Raw genomic sequence first — 15802 nt, 5'->3', positions numbered from 1 at the left:
ACAGAAGATACTGGTTGACAGCAGTTGGCAATAAATACGGTATTCTGGAGTACAGGTAAAATCTTCCCCAACATCTAAGTTCTCTCCCAAAGCTACTTTCCATTCAGAAAATTGTCCTGGCTTCCTTAGAGGAAGATTTGCAAAGCAGTTTTCTAGATGGTTTGCATATTCCATGTGGATAATTCTTCCATAACTAATTAAACAGTGCCCAATAAATTCACAGCAACATTACAACATCTGGAGTAAACTGAGTGAAGGAGGGTGACACTGTTTTAATCATTATCCAAAAATCGACTGTTACATAGGGTCCTTCAACCTCAGGGCACTCACTTTCCTGGTCGACACTGCCATTTGCTTCAGGGTCTAGAGAGGCACTGAAGTGAGTTACATGACAGCAAAAACAGCTGACTTGCTGGCTTGAAGAAGTTGGGATTTAGGAATGAGATCTTTGGCAAGATCTAAATAAGAGTAACCTTTAGATTCTGGTGTGACAGAGCTGGTAGCAAAGATCTATTTTATTAAAACTATTGGTGAAGTATCTGGCTCTCCAGGAAATCTTTTGGGATTTGAAGGTACAATTTGAAGTGAAGTGTATACAGGTACCATCATCTGGCAAAATCTCAATTTGTTAAAGCTGACTCTTTCTAATAACATAGTAATGAAATACCAAGATGGGCCAGAGGGCTTTGGACCCTTGCCCTTGGTTAGCCAGAGAAGGCATTTTCCCCTTTCATAGATTGTTTTCTAGAGAATTTTTAGTTCACTCTCTGCTCTAGCTGTCTACTGATGTACAATGCACACAATTGTCATCTTCTCATGAATTTATACAAGCAAATTCTCCTAACAGCTGATGAAAGCAAAAAGGAAATGAGGCTTGATTTATCAATGGAACATGATTAAAATTAGTGTTTTCCTTGGTTTAACATAAAAGCATCTTAGGTTAAGTCTATATGATTGATTATATTAAATCAATCAATATTTAGATTTGTTTGACTTTCATATATGTGGTGTTCTCCTTTACTATAGAAAGAAAAATTTGATCTAGAATGCAGCTTTCAAGAGTGTTATACTCCTACACTTTGTCCTAGAAAACATATGCTTAATGCTGAGCTTTTAACTCCAAGTTAAGTGGGTGGGGGCAAAGTTACATTAGATTTATCCACAGCCCCAAACAACATTAAGCTCCTAATTAACCTTTAAGTCACACCAGAAGGCATCTCTGTACCTGCCAGGTGGTCTGGCTATTCTTTCACCACTATCTTCAGGCAAGAAGGCACAATATTGGCTCAAGAGTCCTCAAAACTTTGTTTTGTTGCCCCCAAACAGAAGAGTTTGTCTAGGGTGGTGACATTGATTTTTAATTTTTTTCCCAACTCTAGAAACCTATGAGATTTTCTACTATTTGTAAACTGCTAAGCAAGTTGCCCTGAAAGTTATAAAATGAGTAAATTACTGATCACTTACAGGATCACCTATGTGTTGGCAAAATCTAAAGGTCTCAAAGCCTCACCCCACCAAAGCCAGCTTTACCAGCTACCTGATATATACCTTCTCCATAATGCTTCACCCCATTAAAGTTGATAAATAATATAAAGAATAGACATTTTAGGAAAGGGAAACCTCACCAGATTTCCAAGTCGGGTATTCATTAGTATGAAAGAATATGATACTTTCCTGTGAGCAAATTTATTTTGGACTAAGGGGATTAAAAGCTGTACAGAAGCTATCGAGAGACCAGAAAGATGAGAAGGACAAGAGAATAATTCCATAGTGTGGGTAAAATCTAAAACCAGATTGGGAGGAGTCTGAGTCATGAAGACAAAATATGTTAGTTTACTAATTTTCAGGGTGTCCTGACACCTACCCTTAAGAGTTAACAGTCATGTTTAGAAGATAAGATGAAAGCAGGAAAGATAAAAACCTAGATCCATATATGGCAAGGTATGTGGTGGACTGAGGTAACAAGGAGAAAGGGAAAAAAATGGAAGGAAAGGACACCAATATTAAATGGACTTCATTTTACTGCAAGTGACAAAACCACAACTCATATTGGCTTAAAAGCTAAAAGGGGGTTACGATACCTAGCTTATATAACTGTTGTGTATTGGTTGGATCTAATACCCAACTAATATCATCAATAATCTATTTGTCTCCCCCAGTCTCTAATATTTTCATTGCTACATATTAGTTATTTATTCTCAGCCCTCTGGATAGGCAGATGCCACCAGCACTTTGGCCCTGGGGTCCATCCTGCAATAATCACTGTGATTGACACCAAGAGGTGGTCTGCCCCTCCCAATAAGGGGGCTGAGATTCTTGAGGGCTGGGGGTCTGGAAGGGAAAACTAAAACTACTGTTACTTTAAAAGGGGAATAGATGCAGGGAAGGCAGAAACCACAGATTTAAGTCACTCTCCCCTCTGGAGAGTGTTTCCCCAGCAAGTGAGGGGAGTATTTTTCCTGAGCTTTTCTTTCACAGGTGACTCTGGGCCTGGGGCCACCAAGCCAAAGTCTAAGCTGGAGAGCTGTGTAGTCATTACAGCTCCCCACTGTGTTTTTTTTTTCCTAATTACCAGAACGGTGTCTCTTGGAGGACTTGTCCTCTGTGGAGAAGGTTAGCCCCAGCTTGAAATTCTCCTCTGAGCTTGGAGCCTAAAATGGATTTTTCTAGTAGATATTTGAAGCACTTTATTGAGGCAACACCACACCTATTTAATGAAGCCCTGAAAAGGCACCTTAGGTGAAATAAAAGATGATTTAAATAAAAAATAAAAATAGACTGCTTAAAATAGAATGTATGGCTTTGGACAATCTAAAAAGCCATTAATCTTCTTTCAATGTAAAGTACACAGCTAAAAATACTCATAAGTTTAAAATCACAGAAAGAGAAAGAGAGAAGAAAAAACTCCACTTACTAGACAAGACACAATTGTTAATTTTATTTGTGTGTGGGGGGGGTATGTGTGTGTGGGTATGTGTGTGTGTAAAAGATCATTTTTTGTTTTCTGATTGGTTTTATAATTGCTTTTCCCTTCTCAGTGATAGTGAAACTTGGTTTTGTGACTGTCCAAGGCTATACTCGGGCAAGCAGTGCCAGTTTGCAACTTGTGAAAGCAACCCATGTAGAAATGGTGCCACCTGTGTTCCTAAATCCGGAACAGACATTGTCTGCCTCTGTCCATATGGAAGGTCTGGTCTCCTCTGCAATGAAGGTAAGAGCTTTTCATTATTGGGCATAAGCACAGGTAGAAGGGGGTGGAGAGGAGAGAAAGTCACTCAGAGAAATCAAGGACAGTACCTGACTGAACAAATCCATCAAATCCTTTCCTTGCTTCTTTTCAAGTCAGTCAAGACAAGATCTATTAATGAGATGGATCACTGAGCAGGTATTTCTTATACCCACTGAGTAACTATAAAGGAGGTAATAAGTTTTCCCTGAGGTTAGACTATGGAAAATCTCTGTATAATAAAATCTCCGTGGCATTCTAATGCTCAAAGAGTAGCAAGGAAAATCAGAAAAATACATAAAATCAAATTATTTTACATCATTTTGGCAAACTGAGGATATAATATTAACAAATGTATGTATTGTAGACAAGTTGTTTTTATTTAAATATAACAAAACCCATGGCATGGTTATTATATCCCAAGAAACTAAATCAGAAATACAAGCCATGTTCCTCTCTTTAGGAAAATCCAGTATGTAGAAACCCTTTATTACAAAAATGTACAAGAAGCTATAATACAAAATAAGAAGCAAATTGCCTAAGAATATAATATTTGCTTTGATATACAGAAATAAATTCTGTAAATATTTTCAGAAATAATTAAAAGTATTTGGTATTGGGCTTCCCTGGTGGCGCAGTGGTTGAGAGTTCGCTTGTCAATGCAAGGGACATGGGTTCGTGCCCTGGTCCAGGAAGATCCCACATGTCGCGGAGCGGCTGGGCCAATGAGCCATGGCCGCTGAGCCTGTGCATCCGGAGCCTGTGCTCCACAGCGGGAGAGGCCACAACAGTGAGAGGCCCGCGTATCACAAAAAAAAAAAAAAAAAAGTATTTGGTATTAATATTGAATCAACTCAGGACTGGACTTATTTCATCTTCATTTTCAACATAAAGATAAAAAAAAAAAAGTTTACCCCTTTGACACTAGTGGTATTCATTGCCAAATTTTAGACTAAGTCTCCCAAAGTGAGCACAGACCCTACATCCTGGGAAACACACACAATGACACTAACACATCCAGACTGTGCTGACTCATCAAAAAGCTGGGGCCGCACACCTGACGGTACAGGCATGAAAATTGAAACTAGAATAAAGAAGAATCCGTGACCAAAAAGTATTGACGGTTTTGATACGTACATCTTTAAAGGGAACTAAGAGAACAGACTTGATGCATAGCTGAGAGAGGGGCCCCGCTGTGCGCATGGCAGAACCACATTAGACGCGAGCTTTATCTTTGCAATGATCATCGTAGACAGACGGAACAGAAGTCTTGCCCTTCCCTATACAAACCTCATGCTTCCTAGACATAATCATTCAATTTAGATAAAAGCTATTGGAAAATGTAATTGATGGCAATAAATTTGATTACTAAAGGATAACTCATCAATTTCGCTTCCTGCTTAAAAATGACTGACCATATGAAATAAGAAATGAAGATTTACAAGAATATCTTCATGTATTTACAAAAAACTTCTTATTTATTCCCCTCTCTTAGTCTCATTAGGGTTCCAAAGATGCAAAGATTTATGAATGATTGAGACAGAAAAGATCACACCAAGTTTATTAGGCTCTTTGCCTCAGTGTTAGTAAGAAGAAATTCCTGCATGTTCCCATCCAGAGGAATGTCTCAAAATAATTAGCCTATCCAGGGTCTTCTCTGGTGGCGCAGTGGTTGAGAGTCCGCCTGCCGATGCAGGGGACACGGGTTTGTGCCCCGGTCTGGGAAGACCCCACATGCCACGGAGCGGCTGGACCCGTGAGCCATGGCCACTGAGCCTGCGCGTCCGGAGCCTGTGCTCTGCAACGGGAGAGGCCACAACAGTGAGAGGCCCATGTACCACAAAAAATAATAATAATAATATAAATAACTAAATAAATAATAGCCTATCCATTAATGTTTCTACAAATGTGCCAGATCCTTTTGAGAATCCTGCCCTTATAGAGCTTACCTTCTGACTGAGAAGATAAAAAGAAAATAGAAATGGCTCGAGACACCATATAAATGTTATGAAGAGAATTATGAATGAAACAAGGATGAAGAGGGTGGCTGGGGAGGGTCGCCAGTCTCACCACAAGAAAGACTCCAGGAGAGGGGAGGTCACTGCTGAGGCATAAAGAATAAGGAGGAAAGACAAGTCTCCAGGCAGAAGGTTCAGAAAATGGAAAAGCCTAAAGAGAGAGCCTGAGCCTTTTGAGGAATGAGGTGCTTCCACGGCTGGGGCACACGGAGGAAGGCTTAGACTCTGTTTCTGGAGTACTTAGGAAGCCATGGCCGGCGGGTTTCAAACAGGCACATGGTTTATAGGTATTTGCTTAAAGCATTTTGATTTTAGAGATTGATTTTAGAAGGCTTCTGTCTCTGATCCTGACAAAAGATAATTTTGCCTAAGACAAGTGGGATGGCAGTAGAGAGTGAAATAAGTGAACTTGAGATCAGTTCTGGGGACAGAACTGGAAACTTAGTGGAAAAGTAAGTGTGAGAAGGGCTGAGTCAGGAACAATGTCTGGATTTCTCTTTGTTGGTTCGTTTGAACTGCAGGTAGGTGGTGGCACCCAAATCGTTGCTTGGACCATTCAGGTGCCAACCTGACCTCCAGGGGGTTGTCCAGAACATGCTGAATATACGTTTACTCATTAGAGAAAAGCATAGAGCAAACCAATTGAGCATGATTCTTGCCCAGTTACAACTACACATGAGAACAGGCACAGAAAAAACTGAGACTCCCTTTCTTATCTTGGCCTTTTTGTTCATACCAGAGGATTAAGAACTCAGCTTGTTTAATCAGCAATTGTGTTTGCTACATATCACTTTTCTTTCAAATTTTAGCCATGTCTGCCATGCTAATGTATTCTTTGGGGAATAATAGAAAATATAATTATGACATTTCCTACCTTGTTGATGTTTCACTGGGGAATTCGTTTCCGGTCGATCGCAGCAGTGCTGATGGAGATGAACACTGGAAATGAAAAGCTCCAACTGCCTTATTCGTAAAGTGCTTGACTCTCCTCAGCCACACTTCCTGTGGCCTGTTCCTACCAGGAAAAAACTCTTCTTGTTTTCTTAACCACACGTATTTCTAAAGACAAAAGGGAGATGCTTTCTCTTGTCTCTTGCCCTCTTGTGTCCCCTCTATAAATATTTCTTAATTTACCTTCTCCTCCCAACCTAGGTCACTCATTGGACACAGGTTTTGAAGAAAGTAGCACCATCCTGATTGCAAGCCCAGGCCCTGCAATCAGTGTGTTGGGTTCAAATCCCCATTCTCTGCTGACTAGTCAGCAGAGTGATCTCAGGCAAGTCACTGGGTCTCTTAGAACTTCAACTTCAGTGAATGTAATAATAGAGCCTACCTTAGACATTCAGTGAGAATTAAGTGAGATCATTCATGTAGAGTGCCTAACACATTACTGATCATATAGAAAATGCTTTTGGAGTAAAATAATGCCATTTGCAGCAACATGGATGGACCTAGAGATTATCATACTAAGTGAAGTAAGTCAGAGAAAGACAAATACCACTTATATGTGAAATCTAAAATACGACACAAACGAACTTATCTACAAAATAGAAACAGACTCACAGACATAGAGAAGAGACTTGTGGTTGCCAAGTGGGGGGGGGGAGGGAAGGATTGGGAGGTTGGGATTAGCATATGCAAACTATTATATAGAGGATGGATAGACAACAGGGTCCTACTGTAGAGCACAGGGCACTATATCCAATACCCTATGATAAACCATAATGGAAAAGAATGTATATATATATATATATATATATATATATATGTGTATATATATATATATATATATATATATGTGTATATATATATATATATATATATATCTGAATCACTTTGCTGTACAGCAGAAATGAACACAACATTGTAAATCAGCTATACTTCAATTTTAAAAATACTTTTGTTTTTTAAGGGTGTCAAGCCAAGATTCTCACATGCGCTGTGAACTGCCACATCTTAATGTGGGAGAGGAGGCTGGATCTCCATCCCAGCTAAAAAGGAAACTCCCTAGGATGTCAAAGGAAATCAAAATTAATTTCCTTTTAAGAATTTTTCTAAGTTGGTGACACTCTTCACAGTGACTGGAGACAAGCCAGGGTATCACAAAATCAGGGAGGAAAGTGGCACCCCAGTGACAGATAATCATCAGGCTGTTTAAGGACATGATGATACCTCTATAAAGCAGCTTAATGTCAGGCTGGCATTTTGTGATGGCATACTTCAAACAAGTGTAATTTTATGTCATGTAAGCTTATGACTCTTGACAGCATCTACTCTGATAAGATCCAGCTTTTTCTCTCCAACTCAACAGCTGCTGGATTGCCCTGCTGTTCACATGACCTCAGTATCCTTCCTTTCCCACCATGTTTAAATCGTGTGTTTTCTAGCTCCTGGTTACAAAGAAGTGTTGAAAAGCTCAATCCCAATCCCAGAGGGGAGTAAGGAGGTAGTGGATTGTGGCCACATAAAAAAAGCACTCAGGAAAGTGATTGCACTTGCGCTGGGTTGAAGGCAACCCTTGAGAAGTCTGCATTTTCTCTTCCTTAAGAACTGAGGGAATAGCCTTTCCTTTTGTTCAGTGGGAAGGTGCATACCTCCTGCCTTTCACTTTTTTTTCTATCTGTAAAGAAAAAAAATTAGATTGACACATATAAAAAGGCAGCAATTAAAATAAGTACATGGCTCAACATACACCGAAATGCTTGTGAGAAGTAGCCTTGATGGATGCCTGCCAACGAATCCACTGGCACATGGATTAGCACCTTTCTACTGTTTATGCAAGAGGCAATTCCAGCAGAGAAAAGTCACAGCTATTGTTCCAATAATTATTACAAGTACTTTGTGTCTATAAGCAAATGAGTCTTTAAAAATGTATACAAAATTATCCAGGAAATATTTTCTGGTGAATGTCTTTCATGAGGTTTATATGTATCTATAATTAATATTATAATTTTTCTCTAAAGGCATTATGCTTCCCACCAATGATTGGTGTTGGATTTAATTATCTATATGTACACACACACACATACAGAAATACATTCACACACACACGCACATACCCATCGACTAAAAACAATGAAATAAAAACGTATTTGGGGGATTTCCTTGGTGGTGCAGTGGTTAAGAATCCACCTGCCAATGAAGGTGGGACATGGGTTGGATCCCTGGTCTGGGAAGATCCCACATGCAGTGGAGCAACTAAGCCTGTGTGCCACAACTACTGAGCCTGCGCTCTAGAGCCACGAGCCACAACTACTGAGCCCTCCTGCCACAGCTACTGAAGCCCGCATGCCTAGAATCCATGCTCTGCAAGGAGAAGCCACCACAATGAGAAGCCCATGCACCACAACGAAGAATAGCCCCCACTCGCCACAACTAGAGAAAGCCCATGTGCAGGAACGAAGACCCAACGGAGCCATAAACAAACAAACAAACAAATAAATAAATAAATTTTATTTTAAAAATTAAAAGGTATTTTGACTTGGGGAATTATACCAGTTCTGGCAGAGTCTGCTAGTTGTTTAGCCAATATATTCTCTCCTTTTTTGTTAATACACCCCCGATTTTATTAGGAGCAGTAATGTACCCAGCTGAAATGCCTCAGCCTCCCTTAAAGCTGAGTGCAACCATGGGACTAAATTATGAACAATCAGATGTAAGCCGAAGTATTTCCGAACCTCTGGAAAAACTCCTTAAGAGCAGAATGACCCATAACCCTCTTTTCTTAAACCTGGAATGTGGATGAGATGATTCAAATTCCAAAAATCATCATGGATCACAAGGCAACCTTGAAAATGGAAGATACATGCTAGGATAGTGAAGCAAAAACATGAAATAAGCCTAAATCCCTGATAACTAGAAAACTATCACACCAGCCAGGGATTGCCCACTATCAGACTTTTGTTAATGAGGGAGAAATCATCTATTTGGCTTATGCCTCTCTTATTTTGCTATGTGGTATCTACTATATGTAGTTAAACCTAATCCTCACTAATACAATCAGTGTCAAAATTTCCCCAAATTTTATAATCTGATATGTTTTCTCAAATATTTCTGATTTTATTCATAAGCTCTTAGACTCCTTTTCAAAGAGAGAAAAAGTAGAGGATTTCTTTTGTTATCTTATTTCATACTATAAGTTTCAATAAATTATAAGTTTATAAAATATATTTTTCAACCCAGTGGAAGCATGGTATGGACATTATTTCAATATTATAAAAGAAATATCCCTAGGTAAGCAGCAAAATGAAAAACTCTGTTTTTCTAAATTAGACAAATAAGTTAGAAAGCAAATTTTAGATCTTACTTATGAAACATTACTCTTAAAACTACCCCCATGAGACAATTTCTAACAATCACACTAAATGAAAAATCAAATTTGTTTGTAGACTTTCACATTTCAAATTCTAGTGAGGCATGCATCTGTTATTGTCTGCTTTTAAGCAGAGAACAAAGACTATTCATCGAACACTTCCTAACTTCTTGCCTCCGGAATTCTGTCAGTAAAGAGCTAAACTCTAACAGCCAATTGTCCCTTCTGCTCATTCCAGGGCTTTGTCATTGTCTAGCAATCTCCCAGAACTCTCCCTCCCAACACTAGCATTTTCTGCTTGTTAGAAATGTCTTTAAAATGGATCGACTATGAGCAGAGGCAGAGTTGTCTCTCCTGAATGTATTTATGGCAAACTGACTTTGTCAACTGTGTGTGGAAATGTAACCTCTGCAGTTTGTCCTGAGCTCACCAGAGAATTTAACTTTGCAGGTCTGTCAGTCCAGGCCTTCCAACAAAGAGTTGATTTTTTTTGTATAAAATGAATACTGTCAGATCCCACCACACCCATCAGGTTATGCTCAGTCGGGTTAAGAGCTGTGCTGCTGTGATGCCCCTGTCAGCGACAAGCAACAGAGAGCATGCACACGTTTGTTATACATTTAAAAACTCTTCACAGAAAGGGACAATTGATTAGAGTCTGAGTAAATTTATGGTGCATCAGAAACTGCGAAGTCAACATTTTGTAAAGAGGCAATGAAATTTATTGATTATTAGGAATGAAATAAATAGGGAGGGAGGTGCCACTGTGTTGTGTAAATTGCCCACCACTCTATACACTGGCAGCAGCTATCCAGTTCAGGGTTTGTGTTTGTTTGTATTCACAGATGTGCTCATATTTTGTCTTTTCTAATATTTTGTCATCCCATGACTTTGAGCTTGTAAATGGCTTCCTGTGTTCCTTAGGATGAGATAAGAACTGCTTAAAATCAAGTACAAACCTGACTGGACAGACCCCCACTTATCCCCAATGCCCCCCTCCAATTCACACTATTTTGTGATTCTCTTGTTTTTTTTATTTTTTTTTTATTGAAGTATAGTTGATTTACAATGTTGTGTCAATCTCTGCCTGTACAGCAAAGTGACTCAGTTATACACCTACATGCATTCTTTTTTTAGATTCTTTTCCATTATAGTTTATCACAGGATACTGAGTATAGTTCTCTGTGCTATACATTAGGACCTTGTTGTTTATCCATTCTAAATGTAATAGTTTGCATCTACCAACCCCAAACTCCCATTCCGTCTCTATCCCTCTCCCACACCCCTTTGGCAACCACAAGTCTGTTCTCTATGTCTACGACTCTGTTTCTGTTTTGTAGATAAGTTCATTTGTGCCATATTTTAGAGTCCACATAGAAGTGATTTCACATGATATTTGTCTTTCTCTTTCTGACTAACTTCACTTAGTAAGATAATCTCTAGTTGCATCCATGTTGTTGCAAATGGCATTATTCCATTCTTTTTTATGGCTGAGTAGTATTACATTGTACATATGTACCACATCTTCTTTATCCATTCATCTATTGGTGGACATTTAGGTTGTTCCCATATTTTGGATGTTGTGAACATTGCCATGAACATAGGGGTGCATGTATCTTTTTGAATTATAGATTTGTCTGGACATATTCCCATGAGTGGGACTGCTAGATCTTATGATAATTTTATTTTTAGGTTTTAAGGAACCTCCATACTGTTCTCCATAGTGGCTGTATCAATTTACATTCCCACCAACAGTGCAAGAGAGTTCCCTTTTCTCCATACCCTCTCCAGCATTTGTTATTTGTAGACTTTTTAATTATGGCCATTCTGACAGGTGTGAAGTGGTACCTCTTTGTAGTTTCATTTGCATTTCTCTAATAATTAGTGATGTTGAGCATCTTTTCATGTGTCTACTGTTCATCTCTATGTCTTCTTTGGAGAAATTTCTACTAAAGTCTTCTGCCCATTTTTCGATTGGGTTCCTTCTTTTTTTGTTGCTGAGTTGTATAAGCTGTTTGTGTATTTTGGAGTTTAAGCCCTTGTTGGTCACATCATCTGCAAATATTTTCTCCCATTCCATAGTTTGTTATTTTGCTTCTTTCTTTTTTTAATGATTTTCTTTGCTGTGCAAAAGCTTGTAGGTCCCTTTTGTTTTTATTTTTATTGCCTTGGGAGACTGACCTAAGAAAACATTGGTAAGATTTATGTCAGAGAATGTTTTGCCTATGTTCTTTTCTAAGAGTTTTATGGTGTCATGTCTTATGTTTAAGTCTTTAAGCCATTTTGAGTTCATTTTTGTGCATGATGTGAGGGTGTGTTCTAACTTCATTGATTTACATGCAACTGTCCAACTTTCCCAGAAGCACTTGCTAAGGAGACTGTCTTTTTCCTATTTTATATTCTTGCCTCCTTTGTTGAAGATTAGTTGACCTTAGGTGTGTGGGTTTATTTCTGAGCTCTCTATTCTCTTCCGTTGATCCTTATGCCTGTTTTTGTACCAATACCACACTGTTTTGATTACTATAGCTTTGTAGTATTGTCTGAAGTCTGGGAGAGTTATGCCTCTTGCTTTATTTTTTTTCCCCTCAGGATTGCTCTAGCAATTCTGGGTCTTTTATGGTTCCATATAAATTTTTGGATTATTTGTCCTAATTCTGTGAAAAATGTCATGGGTAATTTGATAGAGATTGCACTGAATCTGTAGATTGCCTTGGGTGGAATAGTCATTTTGACAATATTGATTCTGCCAATTCAAGAGCATGGGATATCTTTCCATTTCTTTGAATCCTTTTTATTTCCTTTATTAATGTTTTATAGTTCTCAGCATACAAGTCTTTCACCACCTTGGTTAGTTTTATTCCTAAGTATTTATTTTTTGGTGCAATTTTAAAAGGTTTTTTTTTTTTTTACATTCCTTTTCTGATATTTCCTTGTTAGTGTAAAGGAATGCAACTGATTTCTGAATGTTAATCTTGTGTCCTGCCACTTTGCTGAATTCATTTGTTAGATCTAGTAGTTTTTGTGTGGAGTCCTTAGGGTTTTTTATATATAGTATCATGTCAGCTGCATATAGTGACTATTTTACCTCTTGTCTTCCAATCTGGATAACTTTTATTTCTCTTAATTGTCTGATTGCTGTGGCTAGTACTTCCAATACTACATTGAAGAGAAGTGGTGAGAGTGGACATCTTTGTCTTGTTTCACGCTTTAATGGGAAGGCTTTCAGCTTTTCACCACTGAGTATTATGTTGGTGGTTGGTTTATTATTAATGGCTTTTATTATGTTGAGATATGTTCCCTCTATTCCCACTTTGGTAAGAGTTTTTATCATGAATGGATGTTGAATTTTGTCAAACGCTTTTTCTGAATCTATCAAGATGATCATGTGGTTTTTAACTTTTCTTTTGTTAATGTGGTATATTACATTGATTGATTTGCATTTGTTGAACCATCCCTGTGAAACTGGGATGAATCTTACTTGGTCATGGTGTATGAACTTTTTAATGTATTGTTGGATTCAGTTTGCTAATATTTTGTTGAGAATTTTTGCATCTATATTCATCAAAGATATTGGCCCGTAATTTTCTTTTTTGATGGTGTCTTTGTCTGGTTCTTGGTATCAGGGTGATGGTGGCGTCATAGAATGTCTCAGGGAGTCTTCCCTCCTCTTCAATCTTTTGGATGTTTGAGAAAAATTGGTATAAGTTCTTCTTTGTATGTTTGGTAGAATTCACCTGTGAAGCCATTTGGTCCAGGACTTTTGTTTGCAGAAAGTTTTTTTTTTTTTTATTACAGATTCTATTCAATATTTCACTTTTAGTGATCAGTCTGTTCAAATTATCTATTTCTTCTTGATTCAATTTTGGTGGGCTGTATGTTTCTGGAAAGTTGTCCATTTCTTCTAGGTTGTCAAATTTGTTGGCATATAGTCTTTCTGTTTCTCTTTTAAATGCCAGCCACACACCACACCATCCCTCCCTCAGACTGTGCATTGTGTGAAGGTAGACATCACCTTGCCTGGGTCATCACCATGGTGGTGAAGGGGCCAAAGGTGCCTGCATGTGGCAGGCTCTCAAATTCTTGCTGAATTGCAAATTATTTGAAAGTTTGTCAGAATATTCATTTAAGCTGTTACCCTGAACCTTCTACTAAACCTATTACTTAGAGGGAACTCAATAAGTATCTGTCAAATTGAAAAGGTAAACCAGTAGAATAATCAAAGAATGAAGAGTCTAATATGGAACTTTCCATAAGTGAGTTCCACAGCACACTAGGGCAACAGGAGTGGGTTGAAATGAACTCATATCTATTGGGTGCTGACTGTATGTCAGGCCCTCAGCTAAGCACTTACTTTACATCTTCCTACATGATCCACATAATAACCCAGGGAGACATGTCATTATTCATCATTCAGATAAGGAAACTGAGGCTCAAAGTATTTAAATAACTAGTCAAAAGTGATATAGTTTGTGAGTGGTGGGTAGATCTGGAACCAGAGCTCTCTGACTTCAGCCTTTTTTTAAAACATTGTGTAGTTTTATAATGTCCCCTTTTAGGAACTCACAGTGTGTAGTCACACAACAAAGACTCTGAGAAGTTGTACAATAACACAGCACTCTTCTTTCTCACAGAACAAGCCTTTCACAGAATACACTAGAGTAGTTCCCAAAGTGGTATATGCACACTCTAATGTGGTATTGGAAGAAAATATTACTTCCCTTTTTTAATGTCAGTCTTTTAATTTGTGTTTTTTATGCTTTATGATGTCCACATTATATTAATATATGTATATAATTTAAATAAATAATATATATGAGCCATGATCACAGAAGTTTAGAGACCACCGATTTAGCACTTTCCTTTTAAACATGGCCTGAAATTTTTATTCATTCCACTGACTTCATGAAACTAACTTGGAGAAACTGATTTCAAATTACACTTGAAATGCTTGGGATATATAATATATAAAATATATTATACGCTTCCATTTGGTTGATATTGTTAGAGGAAACAATGGAGTGGCATATTCGAAAGCTGCTTATTCTTGTTCTTAAAGTCTTTTAAAACAACCCACTCCCCCCAATACAATTAAGTTACTTAAATTTGCATCCTCTAAGCTCATGCTTCCTTAGCTGTGGAAAAGATTGTAGGAAGACCCTGGGTGCAGGGCAGAGTGACAGCATCCTCAGCTGATACCAACAGCAGCCTCACTGTGGAAAGTCAAGGGCATTCTATGGAAATGTGTCCCTCTGAGCAGGCTTTTCCCAACATGAATATAGAGGTAAGACTCCTTAGGCCTATACTGAACAGAATAAGTTTAAGTGGAAGCCATTCTTCCTTTTCTGCATCACAATTTAATAAAAATCCGAAGTGCTTAAAATTCTATTATGCGTTTATCACTCAGCATTCTGTTTTGCTACAATTTTCCTCAATGAGTCAATGACTTGATCCTTGCTTTCTTCTTGGTCCTTTTTACCAAATGATGACCCTTCAATACTTTAAGTTTCCAAAGAAATACTCAACTTTGATAAAGTTATAGTTCGTATACTTGATAAGATCAACTACACCTGAAAAGATTGATACCTTCAGGTAGATGATTTTTCAACTCAGATAAATAAACAGTTTCTTAGAGAAAAACATTAATCCAACAAGGTAGTATTTCTGAAAGTGTAGCAATTACTGTAAAATTGATTAATCAAAATAATTAAACCAGTAATACCAGTAAATTCATGACCTACATCTGGGATTAAATGACTTGGCCAATGGGGTCTGGGATTCCTGTCATTACACATTTGTAAGACAATTATTAAATTGGGAAATAATGAGAAAAAATAGAGAGGGAGAAAGAGAGAATATTTCTGATAATTAATTACATCTTGTAACCAAATCCCGACAACATATGTACCTATGTTGCATTAAGATTATTCAATGTATCTGACATCTGCATGCTCTCCACAATTATGAGAGTTCTATATACCTTCCCATGTCTTATCCTACCCCTACTCTTGAGAAATTAAGGATAAATCCAAAGGTAAGGATAAGCAGAGTTAAATGATCCCATTTTGGCTGTGATGATATTGTCATAAACCCAGAATCTAAATGTGAACTGCAAATGGGAATTATAAACACTCAATATCAGAAGCATGGTTCACGTCTCAAAATGTATGAATTACTTAATATGAACAATGGTTCCTGAAAGGCTATTTGAGTCCTTATTTTTCTAAGGAGAGCATGATGTAAGGATTA

The 15802-nt window shown here is 37.9% G+C and overlaps 1 protein-coding gene across 1 annotated transcript in view; it reads left to right on the top strand.

Annotated features, from left to right (window-relative positions):
* EYS (eyes shut homolog) overlaps positions 1–15802 on the top strand; it is a 1591612-nt gene that overhangs the window by 1447658 nt on the left and 128152 nt on the right. Inside the window, exon 34 of the mRNA XM_060115102.1 lies at positions 3039–3211. Coding sequence (XP_059971085.1) covers positions 3039–3211 — 173 coding nt within the window. The remainder of the gene's footprint in view (positions 1–3038; positions 3212–15802) is intronic.

This window comes from Mesoplodon densirostris, chromosome 12 (genome assembly GCF_025265405.1).
Source record: "Mesoplodon densirostris isolate mMesDen1 chromosome 12, mMesDen1 primary haplotype, whole genome shotgun sequence".
In the NCBI taxonomy this organism is placed as follows: domain Eukaryota; kingdom Metazoa; phylum Chordata; class Mammalia; order Artiodactyla; family Ziphiidae; genus Mesoplodon; species Mesoplodon densirostris.
The sequence above is the reverse complement of the archived record's forward strand: the minus strand, read 5'-3'. Positions and strand labels throughout refer to the sequence as shown.